Genomic DNA, 16049 nt, shown 5'->3' with positions numbered 1-16049 from the left:
TGGTCACAGTAAGAACCATTCTTGCCTTAGCAGCTATAAGGAAGTGGCATATACATTAAATGGATGTATATAATGCCTTCCTTCAAGGTAATTTATTTGATGAAATTTATATGGAATTACCATAGGGATTTAAAAGTTAGGGGGAGAACACTGTGTGTAGACTTGTTAAATCCCTGTATGGGCTCAAACAAGCTCCTAGACAATGGAATGCAAAACTGTGTGAAGCATTACTGAGGTTCAACTTCAAACAAAGTCAGTATGATCATTCTATATTCATCAGAAAAACAACTGAAGGTACTACTATAATTCTAGTATATGTAGATGATATGTTAATCACATGTGACAATCTGCAATTGATTGAGGAAACAAAAAACCTACCGCACAATGCATTCAAAATGAAAGATTTGAGAGAGTTAAAATACTTTGTAGGAATTGAATTTGCCAGATCCAATCAAGGAATAACTATGCATCAGATAAAATATGCTTTGGAACTAATTTCAGAAGTTGGCTTAGCTGCAGCCAAACCAGCAATAACTCCGATTGATGTTAACATCAAATTAATCTCTAAGAAGTATGATGACTTCATTGGTAAGTTAGAATGTTCAGAAGAAGAAGACAGATTGGTTGATCAAGCTTCCTATCAAAGACTAATAGGAAAACTACTATATTTAATTGTAACTAGGCTAGACATAGTATTTGGAGTTCAAACTCTTAGCCAATTCCTTCAACAACCCAAAAGATCACACATGAAAATTGCTTTAAGAATAGTAAAATATGTTAAAAGTCAGCCAGGGCAAGGGATTGTGCTGTCAAGCACTCATAACAATACAATCACTGCTTTTTGTGATGCAGATTGGGCTGCATGCCCTTTGACTAGAAAATCAGTTGCAGGGTTCTTAGTTAAAGTTGGCGACTCCTTAATTTCATGGAAGTCTAAGAAACAAACTACTGTATCTCAAAGCTCTGCAGAAGCTGAATACAGAAGCTTAGCAACAACAGTAGCTGAACTCATTTGGCTATATGGTTTACTAACAGAAGTTGATACAAAGATCCAGTTACCTATCAATATCTACAGTGTCAACAAAACAGCTATACAAATAGCTGCAAACCTAGTCTACCATGAAAGAATTAAGCACATTGAAATTGATTGTCACTTTATGAGGGAAAGAATTCAACAAGGACTCTTCATCACTAAATATGTTGTAACAACAAATCAACCTGCTGATATTATTACAAAGGGACTAACCAAAGTGCAACATGAATATTTAAAATCCATAATAGGTGTGATCAATATTTTCTACCACATAGTTTGAGGGGGAGTGTTAAATAATACGAGGGTAGTTTAGTCTTTGTAGCTAAAGGTTGCTATTTACCGTTAATGGTTGTTAGAGAGTTAGTTAATTAGTTAAATATTCACAACCAAATGTGGTATATAAATATCTGTACTTAGCCTTTAATAAACAATACAAAATACAGAATTTCTTAGCTACATTCGTCTCTTTTCCTCTCTCTCTAAATGGCTGAGTCTTCTTCTTCTTCCTAACATCTTCACCTTCACTGTATTTCTCTGCAAATTACAACAAATTAGCGCAAAAACACCACTCAACAAGAATTGCTCTTTATCTGACCTCTCATATGGTAGGCTTGCCCTGCCACTTTTTGAAAACCTCCTGATGCTAATCCATAAGAGGCAAGATTTGGCCTTCTTTATATAATGTTGTTCGCCCTTATAAAGATCTAGATCGTGTTCGGTATAGACTGCTATAGGGCCAACAATATTACTAGCTTGTACCATTTCATTGACTAAATATAAACGAAATGATGCAGGCTCAATATGGAATTCAAAGTACATGGCTTCTGGCTTATAATTGTCTACAGACTATATTTGTTTAACCCATTTTATAAAGTATATTTATTAACTTAATGTCTAATGTGACATTAATTTAACGATGGGACTCGAGGAAACAAGATGGAATTCAAGGATCATAGTAATATAAGTTCACGAAATTACACCCAATGACCTTGAAAATGTATGGTCTTGATCTTTTGACTTCCGCTTGCCCGATGGTCAAACCTTTAGCTTTAAGGTCAAAAATGTTGCTCATGGGGCAAGCGACGAGCAACATTTGTTAAACTTGATGTTATAGGGCAATCGTGGTAAAAATATCAAGATCACCCACTTCCATGTTGGTTCCATTGTATCTTGACCCGGATAGAGAGAGGTTAAGCCCCATAAACGGACTGTCCAATTTGTTCGCAGCCCAGATACTTGGATCTGTTTCTGGCTATATCCCCATTGACAAACCCATGTAAAACCAGCCATTTTTTCTCGCTAAAAAACCTAGCCATTTGAATCTTAAGGAATTTCAGTTTTGTGATAAATATTTAAGTTGTATATATATTAGCGGAGAAAAATAATTTTTCAAATGTCAACATAATTGACCGTTATATATTAATAGATAACGTGTTTTCTTTCACGTCTATTTTTCATGCTATCGGTCCACATTTAATATAGACAATTATTTGTTGTTAGAATTTACGTAACATGGTAATGTATACAACAATTGTACTATTAATATTAAAAAAAGGATCTTTATATTAATAGCCGGTCATATTCATTTGTTTACTTTTCCTGGTTATATACATAGTTTAAACATTGACATAATTATACACATATAATACATAAATTATGTATATATATATATGTTATACCTCTACCGGTTATTTTTAGTTTAAGCGGTTGGGTGGATGACTATTTGAGCTAATTATACTTAAAAAAATTAAAATCGATAGGTAAATAAGGACCTTTTTTGGGACAAGGAGCCATCCTCTGTATTTTCCCGCTTAATGTGGCAACAATGAAAATTTTGTTAGCTGCTAAATTTGTTCTCTAAAGACGACGTGATCAGTAGCATAGCTAAAAATTTCATGAAGAGGTTTCAAAATATGAAAGAAGTAAATATATAAAGAAGTTATGAGATTTCAACACTTACTATATACATAACAAAAAAATTTGACCTAGTATATATAGTATAAATTTTTTTGGTGAAGGGGATTCGGGGACTCTGCCCATGGACGTGGCAACGACTTACCGACAGAGTAGCATCAAGGTATATTTATAACTTTAGTAACTCAATTTTTCCTTTGGTCAAGCTTATTGAGTCCCTCCAAAAGAGAAATACCAAAGACAATCTCAACATAAACTCTAGAGATAGACAAAATCCAAAAATTCAAAGATATTGTAGTAGTTTAAGAGACTGATGATTGATGCCGCAGTATAGGAAAATGGTTTTGTATACATAGAAGTCCACTTCGTGCATATGAACTAGTTGTTTTTCCATCAGCATACGCGTGCTCGTTCTAACCATTTTGTGATTTCTATGATTACAACTTAGAATTATGATATACTCAAGTTAAGTTTTTCAATTATGAAAGATCACCTGACAGTCTGAAAACACATGCGGTGTTGAGAAAGAGAGGGATACAGAAAATGAAAGAATACTAATATATTTCAATGTATAGAACTGTAGGATTTACAATGTATTTATACAAGCAAAGGAGTCTCAATTATCTCTTGATTACTAGCCTACTAATTGCTAGACAAATATCCCTGAAATTGGGCAGCTAATTTGCTCTACAAATTGACTATTAGTCATAATGGGAGATCCCTGAAATTGGGCTCTTAAATAAGGTATAGTCAACACCCAATGCTATGTATCACAAAGCATGAGTTTGGACAGAAGATAATCGTACTGACTTCTTGCCGTAGCCTTTGTGAACAAATCTGCTAGTTGATCTTTAGATGATATATATCTCAGGTTAATACTCCGATCTTCAACCAATTCTCTGATGTAGTGATAGTCTATGTCTATGTGCTTGGTATTTTCATGATGAACGGGGTTGGTTGCTATTTGAATTGCACTGGTATTGTCTCCATATAATGTGGTCGATCCTTCGATCTTGATGTCAAGTTCTTATAATAGCCTTCGTAGCCAATGATTTCAGAGCATGCAACAGACATACTTCTATATTCTGCCTCTGTGGATGACTTCGATGTTCGGGATTGTTTCTGATAATTTCATGAGATCATGCACGAGCCAAGCGACATGCACCAGCCAGTAGTGGATTGTCTTGAATCAGGGCATCCATCCCAATATGCATCAGCATATCCCACCATATCCAGCGATGAAGATGATGGAAACAAGAGACTTCGATTCACAATACTCCTTATGTATCTAATTACCCTTAGCAAAGCTGAATTGTGGATCTTGTAAGGCTTCGTGACGAATTGACTTAACACTTCTACTTCATAAGAGACAGCAAGACGACTCATGGTAAGATATATAAGTGACCCAACCAAATGTCTATACAAAGTTTGCTCTCCTTGCTCTTTTCTGTATTTCGTATTCGCTTCCATTGGAGTATGAACCTTCTTATCATCTGTGAGATTTGCTAAATGAACAAAATCTTCTGCATACTTTAGCTGACTCAATCGTATGCCTTCTTTTCCATAAGTCAGCTCAAGCCCAAAAAACATGTTAGCTTACCTAGGTCCTTCATCTTGAACAAGGAGTCTAATAGGTTTTTCAGATGAGAGATTCCAACTTCATCATTTCCTGTGATAATTGCGAGCATGTAATTTTTGCCTCACAAAAATACTCCTATAAAATTCAAGAAAATAGATTTTTTCTAATTGTTTTAATTTTTCATAGAATTTCTAGGAATCTCTTGTTAATTATTGTTTGCATTTAGTTGCATATTTAATATCTTAAAATTATAAGAAAACACCAAAAATTTTCAAAATCTTCATTGCATAACATTTTAGGTTTTACTTGCATTTTAGGATTTAATTACGTTTATTAGTTGCATTATTAAATGGAAATCACAAAAAATACCATGGTCATTTTATATTTTTAATTTTTAGTCTTAAATTATTAATTTCATTTCATTAGTTTTAAATTAATTAATTATTTAAATGTTAGAAATAGATAATTAAGTTTAATTCTACAAATTTAATTTAATTTAGGACCTAATTTAGGTTTTAATTAATTTGATTAAGATTTAAAATCAAAGATACCCACAAATCCGCTCCAACCCAAACCCGCTCCGGTCCAGCCCCTAATGATCCAAAACGCTGGCGTTTTAGTAACGCCGATCTCAGCCGTTCATTTCTCCTAGTCCAACGGTCATGAACTCCCTTACCCCATTCCTTATAAGTCTCGGAAAGCCCCCCCTCCCCCCAATTACCCCAATTACCCTCACCAAACTCGTCACCACTCTCTCACCCCTCTCTCACCACCCGTGGTCTCCGCCGCCGGTACCCTACGACGGCGGACAGTCTCCAAACGACCCCAAATCGTCACCACACAACCTCCATCCTCCCCTCAGTCTAAATCCCTCATTAATTTTCCCAAAAAATCGCCCAAACTCCGTGAATTTCAAATGTGGAAATCTAAAAAAAAAACCTAGCTTTACCCTTTCTTTGTTTTCTGGCAATACCAATTCGACTTGACTTAGAACCTACCTCGATCGATTATTCTTAATAAGAACAATCGATTGACATTGGTTTTGGCTCATTTCGAAGCCACCGGAGTTCCGACAGAAATACTATCACCGACCTCCATGGTTTTTCTCCTGGTTTCGACCTAGTTCAAAATGGTAATGCTTTCTTGTTTCCTTTATGTATTTCTTGTCAGTAGCCATGTTCGTATTTAGAGTTCACTTCAGATTGTATTTGTTTAAACATTTGGTTTTGTTTCGGTTTCTGATGTTTCGTTATTCATGACTTGTTTGTTCTCAGATTAGTTTAGTCGTATGCGTTTTAGGCTAATTGAATCAAGCTTAATTAATTTCTTAATTTAGCTAGGTTTAATTGGTAAACGTTTAATATTGATCTGTCTTGTTTGTTCGTTGATTTGGTTTTAATTGGTTGCAACAGACTTAGATTGATTTTTGCTGTTTGAATGTCAAAAGGGTTTGGGGGATGAACGTTTATTAACAGGAACTTAAGGGGTTTAATTAGGAAGAAAATCAGGGAATTTTGTTTGGTCACACAAGAAACTTCTAGATAATGGACAACTATCCCAAGTTGTTAATGAAAATATTGAGAATGAGATAAAACATTTAGAAATAGGACAGTTGTCCAACAATTGGTTAAAAGGATGTTTTATCCCAAAATTTTAGCTGACAGATTCTTTTTTCTAGACTCTCTCATTCTCCCTTATAGCACACACATAGCCTATATAATAAGGATTTTCATTCTGCATTCAGCGATGGGGAGTCATACAGCACATAGGGATCTCTTTTTCATCTCCTCTAAAAGCAAAAGCCAATTTTTTTTTTGGAATTCAAAGTGACTTCCAAATTTGGAAAACTAAAATCTCAGGAGTTGCTTCTATGACTATATCGTTTCATTCCATTGGTTCCTGATTTTGCTAAAGTTAGTTTTGGACTGAATTTGAGGCCTTCCTCTGGGATTTACTGATGTTGGTTGCCGTGTTGTTGATTTTTCATCAAGCTATTGTGGAATCTTGTGTTTAGCTGCCTCTCAAGTTCAGAGATTTATTTTCTGTTCCTTTTGTTTTGCTGCTACTAAGGTATTGCTTTGACCTCTTGTAGATGCAACCGTGTCTTGAAGTAATGGAATACCTAATGCGATTGTAGTTGCATAGTGTTTTGTTTTGAGTATAGATCATTGTGTGTTCTTATATGTTTAACATGTATGAGTCTGATTCTGTTAGCCATGTGATTAAGGTTAAGTTGTCACAGTCAGCTAAAATCTACACTAATGTGCTCATCTATGTTTTCTGTTGAAGTGTTTATGGCTTGACTGCCATTGTTTGAGTTAATGGTATAGGGTGCATTGATACTACTGTCTAAGACATGTTCAGATTCATTTAAGCAGTAAACACACGCTTGAAATAGTGTCGTTTCTTCATTTTAAGTGTTGGCTCATGAAATTAATGGTGTAATCTTGATTTGATATTAGCATGTGGAGGCAAGGGCTAGTCAGTTATTGGATTTGATCACTAGTTGATCAAATCCATAACTGGATAAATTTTTGGACCCAAATCAGGCAGTAATGAAGTGAATGAAGTGCTGGGGTTTCAGGCTGATTAAGTTAACTAGCCCAGGCGTGACCGGAATAGGGGCATAGCTTTCAATTAATGAAATTGAAGGTTATGGTTATTATAGCAATTCATCAAGTGTAGCAAACTCAGTCAGTTAGGATTATGTAGTTTTTTTTTTGGCACTCCGCTAGGCAAGCGCCTAGGGCTAGTTTTTTATTAATAACAGAAAAAAGAAAAATACAACAATTAGGAAAAGCATAAATAAGGGGGACAATAGCACCGTTAGTGTTACCCATATGCCTTGGCTATATAATCACTCCTCTGCGCCTCACACTGCCTTATGATGACAGCCTCATGTACAGGATTCATGGTGTAGCTGTCGGCAACGTCTCACGAGGGCATATAATCTCATAGTCGTGTGGATAATTTCCAAAAGCATAAGACTAAGGCAACACGACTCGGGCTAAACCTTACCTTACTAATCCTATTGAGGCAAAGAAAAGGCCTCACCTACTAGCAAGCATGTAAAAAATAAGAACTTGAACGGACCAAATATTCAATGATCATCACAGAGTTTATAACATACTCTGTGATGATATTACAAATGAGAATACTAAGAAAGTGGTAAAATAGAATGTAGTACCAATTTGATTCTTGTCCCTTCTTTTCCAAACTTGTAAAATCTTCAATTTGTAATTCTTTGTTGTTTTCCTGAAACGTGTTCAAAACGTAATCAAAAAACATCATTTCTTTTTTGGACGGTTGGACCTCGTTGACGTAGTTGGGGCAGCCTTCTTTTGTTTGACAACTCTCATTGGAAAGTCGCCTAACATTTAGAAAATCACTAACCTTGACGTCCCAACTATTTTTCCTTGTATGTGCTTTCTTTATTTTGCCGCTCTGCATAGGTGATAAATCGCCTTGTTTTGCTGCATGTGACCGACATTCTTTCAAAACAACATCTTCTTCTCCTTCCTCATACATATCTCTACCCACATTCACAGGATGCGGATAGTTGTCGACGAGGTCCTATGTCATCAATGCATTTCCTTGTTGTGTATTTGCCAAAGCTGTCGTGTTGTGATGTTGCTTTATGACTTGCATTTTATTCCTGTTTTTACTCACATTTCCTGTACTAACAATTTGCATTGAACTTTCTGAGTTTCGATGTGTAGAGTCTGCCAATGCATCAAGCAGTTTTCTATCTTCCTCAGAAATCATAGGAGTACTGGAATCCTGTTGTTTCTGTCCAGCATTTGAGTTCATTATTGTAGTACTTGGTGTGCTTTCAAGTTGTTGTTGTTGTCCAGTCATATTGCTTACAGTAATAGCTGTTTTGGTTGTCACCACATATTGCTGCCCAGATTCAGTAACAACTCCAGCTGCTTTGTTTGCAATGAGTTGCTGCTGCTGCCCAGATTCAGTAACAACTTCAGCTACAGTTGTTGAATTGAGTTGCTGCTGCTGCCCAGATTTCTTTGCTATTGCTTTTCCTTTCGATTCAGCTTTTGTGCATCTTTGTTGTTGCTCAATGTTGGGGATGAATTTCGGAGCTGTGGCATTAAGCCTGCGACTGGATCCTAGCTTGGAGGAACTTCCAACCTTTGGCAAATTTGGTGAGAATACTGTCTCTTCATCACCACTACACATCTCACCTTCTTCAGCAGAATCCCTCACAAATTGAATTTCCAGATCTTCTTCATCATCATATTCACACTGATCAACCCATTGCTTATAGTTAACTGCCATCTCCCCCACAAAGCCAGCACCTCAGTATTCATCATCATCATCCTCACGTTGGTCATCCCAAAATTTGGATTTAATACCTTACTCTCCAAACGATTCCAAAGATTGTGATGGTATTTCAAAGACGGATTTGTTCAATGTCACAGTTGGTGGATTAACCATATTGGTATTCATTATCATTGCATTTTGCGCGTCTTTAATGATTTTTTCCATATGTAACTGGAAAAAAGTAGTGTTGGAATGTTGGAACTTTGGGCTTGTTTAGCTACTAGCTCGTTGCGTAGGACATTTGTTTCACTTGTAGTGCATGGAACAATTTGTTGTTGAACCATAGTACCATTTAGTGTTGATGAGTTGATTCCAATTTCCTCCTCATGTACAAGTGCATCAAAAGAATTTGGAGTGATTATATCCTGTCGAAATGCTGGTACACTCAAATGTTGTTGCTTAGCCTTCACAGCTGGAGATGTATCTTGTCGACTAGGAGATCTCATCACATCTATCCAATCATCTGCAAATTTTTTCGACTGCCCAGCTTGTTCCTGTTCATTAGAACCTGCTGGTTTTTCTTCAGCCATGATAGCATTTGTTCCATTATGTACATTCACTACACCTTGAACACTAAGAGTTTGAATCCCTGCTTTAGCTCGATCACCAGCTGAAATTCCAACCCTCAAAGGAGCTGCTGGAACAGCAACAGTTGCATGATGGTCCACCCAATTTTGAGGCTGCGTAAGATCCTTGATCACTGCCTTAACACTCTTTGGATCAGTTTTGCTTCGAGCCCCTTGGCGATTCTGCCCAAAAATTGTAACAGCTGAATCAGTAGCAATGTTCAAAGCACCAGTTGTAGCTTCTTTCATTCGTTCAAAAACTTTTGTAGCAGGTATATCAACTGGGAGTTTGGCTTTCTTAGGAGTAGATACATCCCCTACTGCTAACCCTTGTTGCTTATTGCCAGTAGTTAAATCAACCACTTGCACACCTATTCGAGTACCAGCAGGTATACATTCACCATCTCTCTTTTGTCCAGCATTAGGTACCACTAAATCACCATTTTCCTTTTCATTAACTGTAATACATTGTTGTCCTCCATTAGGTTGCAAAATCACCTGTTGTACACTAGTAGAAGCAGGAAAATCCATCAACCTCCTATCCTCAACAGTCTGTTGTTTCTGTACCTGGTCCACGAATACACCCTCAACCTTATTCCCAGCTTGATCTTGCACTTGTTGGACCTGTATGTCATCAATCTTCGTGTTCACAACCACCCCTCTACTACTATCATTCACAGTGGCCTTCAAAGTATGTTGCTGCCCAGAATTTGTATTTTTTTCAGGTCCTTCAATGGGCTGTTGGTTAGCTTTTTTTTATTCAGATAATAACTTGCATCACCCTGTAGTTTCTCCATTACTCTTGTTGCATCAGCTTCGTCCTCCACATGTTCATCATGTACTACTCGTTTTTTCCTAAAAGGATGCGACAATTAGATTCGTCATGTCCTTGATGCTTGCAGTGATTACAATATAGAGGTAAATTATCATAAGTAACTTGTTGAAGCTGTTCAACGATCTTTCCAGTTCCTTCATCAACATATTTAAGCCTTATTTGTTCTGGATGCTTTTCCAAAATGTCAAGGATCACCTTGACCCTAGCTGTACTTGGCCTAGACCTAAGTTGAGTAGCCTTATCAATAGCAATAGGCTTTCCAACAGTTGCTGCAATGGACATTAAAGCACGCCTGGCAAATAATTCAGGGGGTAAACTTGGAAACGAAATCCATACCGCTGCCATATGTGTTTCTTCTTTTGGGTTACATCTAATCGTCCATGGGAATACTCTAACCTGGTGTTCTTTTTCTTTGCTCGTAAAATAAGTAACTGACCTGGTGAGACAAATTACGAAGTCGTCGTAATGATCCAGTCGTATGAGTAATTGTCTTTGCGCTAGAAGACCAATCAAACATTGGCCTTTGACACCAAACAGTTTTGGCAAAATTGTACGCAAGTCTTGCAAGTCTGGAGCATTAGGAGAAACCTTCACGATAATGGCTTGATGCAAACCTTCCTCCCTTGCAAAATCTTCCCGTTCCTCCATTGTAAACAGTAGCGTTGGGATTCCATGAACTACTTCGCTTGGCTTCAAAGTTGTTTTTGTAACTTGTCCTGCTGTTTGGTTATTGATCAAACTAGCTGCATATGAATTTGGAGGGATGAATTTAGATTGCTCTCCCACAGCCAAAGGCTGGGGAGAGGACGATGTATTCATAAAGTTCTTCAAAACTCCATTGAAAGAAGAAGAAACTAACGAAAAGTTATACTTGCTACAGTAACCGGGTAAGAAATTTTAAGATCTGTTTCAATTGGCTATAGATCTAAGCACAAAACCAATTGGGGATTGTGCGCATAGAGAAGATGCTTCTATTAACACCAAAATTACGAGAATCCACCGCCGGATGTCGGATTTATGGCTCGTGAATAGTAACGGATTTACTATTCACCCTTCTCTTCTCTTCAAGTCCATAGAGTAGTTTTGTTTCTTATTATAGTTGTAATCTAATTGAAAAGCCATTTAGTTGTAATTTGAGGTTTCCTTTATATGTGTAGTTCATCTTTAATTCCTGAGTATTTGTTTGATAAAATGGTTCAAATTAGTATTATGAATGTTTAAGAAATTGTTTCGTTTTTTTCCATTGGTAATAGAGACCAAAGGAAATTCAGTGTTTGGACTAAGGCTGTCCAACGGGACGGCCCGTCCCGCGTCCGGTCCCGGCCCGGCCCGACCCAAGTTAAACGGGATGGGCCAATGTTAAACGGGACACGGGATGGGACGGGACGACCATTTCGTCCCATTTATCCTGTCCTGTTTTGTCCCCTCCCGCCCCGTCTGTCCCGTCCCATCTTGTCCTGTCTTGCCTGTCCTGCGAGTTTTTATGGTATATTTGTGGAATTTCTGTTGTATTTGGTTAGTATAAAACAAATCCAACTTATGCACCGACATTAATGAAATGATTGTAAAATTTAAAAAGTATTTTTTTTCTCTATTCCCTAAGTTTATTTAATTTCTACAATACTTAATCCATATTTAAAATTAAGAGGTGCAAAGTGACTTGTTCGTAAAATTTATCAAAATTTAGCAATTCAAGAATATGAACAACTATCTCTCTAAGACATCCAAGCTAACATATATTCTTTTGTTAGAATCTAGGTCAATGTTTGATAAATATAAATCTATAGAAACAACAAGTGGTGAAACTGCTCCTTCTACTTCTAAGTCTAGAGTAGAAATTCTTATGGGAAGATATTGATGATATAACATGTTTTGATTCCTCTATTGATGGTGAACTTGATTCTTAGCACCAGAGAATGCTTTTAACGCAACAATATTTCAAATCGGAGATCATAGACATTCATTAGCAGAGGACAACCTAGAGATTTCCGTATTATTCAGAGATTGGATTAATGCAGAAAGAAGAAATTTTGGTTTTGAAAAATTAACACTAGGGAAGAAGAAAAATACAATGAGATACTTAGCATTGGGACCGATGACGGCATGGAGCTCATAGAACATTAATCAACATTCAACACTGCCAATTCCACAACAACGTCCGAGAGATATTATTGATAAGTTACAAAGAAGCTATAGAGGAGCTTACAAACATTCAATATTAGTATGATAATTTGTAATTGGCTACTAAGAGGCCTAGTTCAAACAGAACCCTTCCTAGAAGGTGGCTGCGTAGATTAGGTGCTCTTCAAAAGAATTATATTTGTATTTGAGATTTGAAAGTTCTATTAATAAAATAAAAGGCTCTAAGCGTTGAATTTTATTTATGAATTGTCTTAGTTACTTAATAGTTAATACTTTGAAATTATATTAAATAAATTATAACTCTATTATAAATTTACAATTACTAGAATATTTCATTACAAGTCTTTTGTTTTAATATTTTATAATTCTTTACTTAGTTTTCTAATTTTCGTTTTAACATAATAACATTTAAGTTTATTAAATAAGTCAAAAATCTAGCCGTTCAAACTTTAAAAACATAGTAATTTTCAAAAAACTAGACGTTTTAAAAAAAAATACACTTAACGCCCACAAACCTGTCCCGTCCCATCCCGCCCCGTTCCGTCCTGTCCCGTCCCGTTTGTTAGCGAGACGGGATGGGATGACCGTTTCGTCTCGTTTGTCCCGTCCCACCACTGTCCCGCTTAAATATCGTCCCGTTCCGTTAATTTCGTCTTGTCCCGTCCCGTTGGACAGTCATAGTTTGGACATGGATGGACTCAATTAGGGCCGAAACTGATTGAATTTGGGACATAGCTAATCTGGTTAAATTAATACGAAGAGACCAATGGACTCTGAATTCGTTAGGTCAATGCCATTCGCCATGGTTTCGGTTGATTGCTCTTTTAATACCTAAATAGCAACGATTCTGTTAGTTTAGCCAATTTTGTAATTTAGCCATACATAAACAATCCGTAATTCCTAAACGTCCTTGAAATTCAATAATTGCAATTAGTCTTTGTATATTCCTAAGGCTCCCATACCTATAACTATAAATCCTTAGGCTTTCATGGAAAATTCTAAAACAGCTTCTAGAAAGAAAAGTAAATCGATTCTTAAATATCGTATAACGCTTCAGGCGCGCTCTAATTGTGATTATGTACACGTTCGCATGACATAATTATGATCTTCCCCAAATAAATCAAAGTACGCGTTCGCACGACTTTGGCAAAACAATCCTAAGTTAACAAAGTGTGATTAATTGTGTAGATGTACGCGTTAAAATAGATTTACACACATGTGATTTGCTTCGAAGATAAATCCATAACGCCATAATTAAAAGCGGTGAAAAGGTAAATTATATAGGTGAAAAGGTAAATTAAAAGCGGCTTAATTAAATAATTTTATTAAGCCAAGTATGATCAAAGCGACCATGCTAAAACTACGGAATTCGGAAATGCCTAAGACCTTCTCCCGATTTAACATAATTTCTTATCCGGTCTTCTGGTTTTCGCGGACTTTAAAACATAGTCAAATTTTCTCGATTTAGGATTTAAAATAAACCGGTGACTTGGGACACCATAAAATTATCCCAAGTGGCGACTCTGAATTAAATAAATAATCTCATTTCGATTGATGTCACTTTAATTGGAAGAACTCCATATTCCTTTGGAAAAAGGAGGTGTGACAATAATCATGTCATCTATGTAAATAAGGGGAATAGTAATACCTGAGCTGGACCGATATAGGAATAATGAATAATCTGAGATGCTCTGAGTGAAACCAGCACCTAGGATTGTTGTTAGAAAATTTTCAAACCAAGAGCGAGGAGCCTGCTTTAGTCCATACAAAGATTTTTTAAGACGACATACCTGATTTGCGCTAGAATATTTATAACCTGGTGATGGATTCATATAGACCACTTCTTGCAAGTCTCCGTGCACGAAAGCATTCTTGACGTCCTGTTGATGTAACTTCCAACTTTTTATTGATGCTAAAGCAAGCAATATATTGTCGTCATCTTAGCTACTAGAAGAAAATGTTTCATCGTAGTCGATTCCATACTCCTGCTTGTACCCTTGAGCCACCAATCTTGCCTTGTATTGATCTAGGGATCCATCAGCTTTCATATTTATTGAGTACACCGATCTACTTCCAATAGTTGTTGCATTTTCGAGTCTATCCACCATATCCCATGTATCATTTTCCTCAAGGGCAATCAATTTTTCATGAATTGCATCCTCCCAACATTTCTGACCACTTGCCTTCATATAAGAACTTGGCACAACTATAGAATTTAATGTTGTTATCAAGGCATATGATCTGCCATATGTGAGTATCCATATCAATCTGGAGGGGGAACGTGACAGAGTGATTGTCTAATGGCATTTTAACGAGGAGGAGAAGGTTGGTTATTAAGATTTAACGGAATATTATGTGTCTCAAGTTGTTAAGGTAAATAATTAATATTTGCTGGAGTAGTATCATTATCAAAAAAAAAAAAAAAAGGCCAGAGTCATCAGTAGTACCTGTTGTAGCAGTGGGCAAGTTCGATGATGGACCAGTGGATAGGTTGTTATGGCCAACAGAATTATGAGTGAAATGTTTTGCAAAAAGGATTTAAAAGAATTTTCAAAGAAGATAACATGTTGAGAAATTCTCAATGAATGACGTATTGGATCATGACACAAATATCCTTTTTGAATATCATTGTATCCCACAAAAATACACTTAACATCTTTAGATGATAATTTATGACGTTCATGATCTTAAAGAAGAACAAAACATACACAACCAAATACTTTAAGATGAGTAGTCGGGCAATTTTTTAAAAAGAATAAAATAGGGCAGTTCTGTTTAATGATTGAAGATGATTGTCTATTTATAAGATAAATAGATGTTTAAATGGCTTCAGCCCAAAATATTTTTGGAACATTTGATGTATCAAGAAGAGCTAATACAGTTTCAACAACATATCTATTTTTACGTTCCACCACACCATTTCGTTCAGGTGTACAAGGACAAGCATGTTGATGAATAATGCCTTTTTCTTGAAAAAGGTTAGTGAGGTTTGTATTGACATACTCCCCTCCCGAATCTGAACGAAAAATCTTGATCTTTTTTTTTTCAAACCGGGTTTCTATAGGGTTATAAAATTATTTGACAATGTTTGGTACCTCAGTTTTTTGTTTCAAAAAGAAAACCAAGTATAACGAGATGCTTGGTCAATGAATAAGATAAAATACTTGTATCTCAAACGAGATATATCTGGAGAAGGACCCCAAACATCACTACAAATTAAATCGAAAGGAGTAGAATAAGTACTATTGCTTAATTGAAATGGAAGTTTATTACTCTTTGATCTTGCACAACTCTTACAAGGTAATTTTGGGGGCAAAATCAGTGAGCGTTTATCCAACAAAATACAAGATTTCAACATAAAATTTAAATGAGAAGAGTGTGGATGGCCTAAGCGAAGATGCCACAAGTTCCACATTTTATCTAAAAACTCGATATCTTTTTTTGAAGCCGATAGAAAACATTGATGAAGCTTGGAATTTGTAGATTGAAGAAGGAACAGCCTGCCAACCTTACGCCCCCTGGCCATCGTTTTCCCTGTCAATATTTTCTTAATAACACAACCGTTAGGAGAAAATATTACCAAACAATTCTGTTCTACGGGTTGTCCAACAGATAAAAGATTTGCAGTAAGTTTTGGTACAC

General features: G+C 36.3%; 1 protein-coding gene and 2 long non-coding RNA genes across 3 annotated transcripts; 1 reads left to right on the top strand and 2 right to left on the bottom strand.

Annotated features, from left to right (window-relative positions):
- Positions 1-4078: 4078 nt before the first annotated feature.
- Positions 4079-4537, bottom strand: LOC138879124 (uncharacterized mitochondrial protein AtMg00810-like). Its single transcript, XM_070158709.1, has one exon. It carries the CDS (start codon positions 4535-4537, stop codon positions 4079-4081), a length of 459 nt encoding a protein of 152 aa, XP_070014810.1.
- Positions 4538-5664: 1127 nt separating this feature from the next.
- LOC138880282 (uncharacterized) lies at positions 5665-12649 on the top strand. Its single transcript, XR_011402766.1, has 2 exons — positions 5665-10121; positions 12173-12649. It is a non-coding gene; the product is annotated as an uncharacterized lncRNA (long non-coding RNA).
- Positions 10921-14633, bottom strand: LOC104240602 (uncharacterized). The gene is made up of 3 exons (XR_011402767.1): positions 14198-14633; positions 14056-14115; positions 10921-11008 (listed from the first exon to the last, which is right to left on the bottom strand). It is a non-coding gene; the product is annotated as an uncharacterized lncRNA (long non-coding RNA).
- Positions 14634-16049: the final 1416 nt, after the last annotated feature.

This window comes from Nicotiana sylvestris, chromosome 10 (genome assembly GCF_000393655.2).
Source record: "Nicotiana sylvestris chromosome 10, ASM39365v2, whole genome shotgun sequence".
In the NCBI taxonomy this organism is placed as follows: domain Eukaryota; kingdom Viridiplantae; phylum Streptophyta; class Magnoliopsida; order Solanales; family Solanaceae; genus Nicotiana; species Nicotiana sylvestris.
This window is presented reverse-complemented; position numbering and strand designations above follow the sequence as displayed.

Bases quoted from the DNA above. Each gene is read 5' to 3' on its own strand.
- LOC138879124 (XM_070158709.1), bottom strand. From the start codon at position 4,537: ATGTTTTTTGGGCTTGAGCTGACTTATGGAAAAGAAGGCATACGATTG.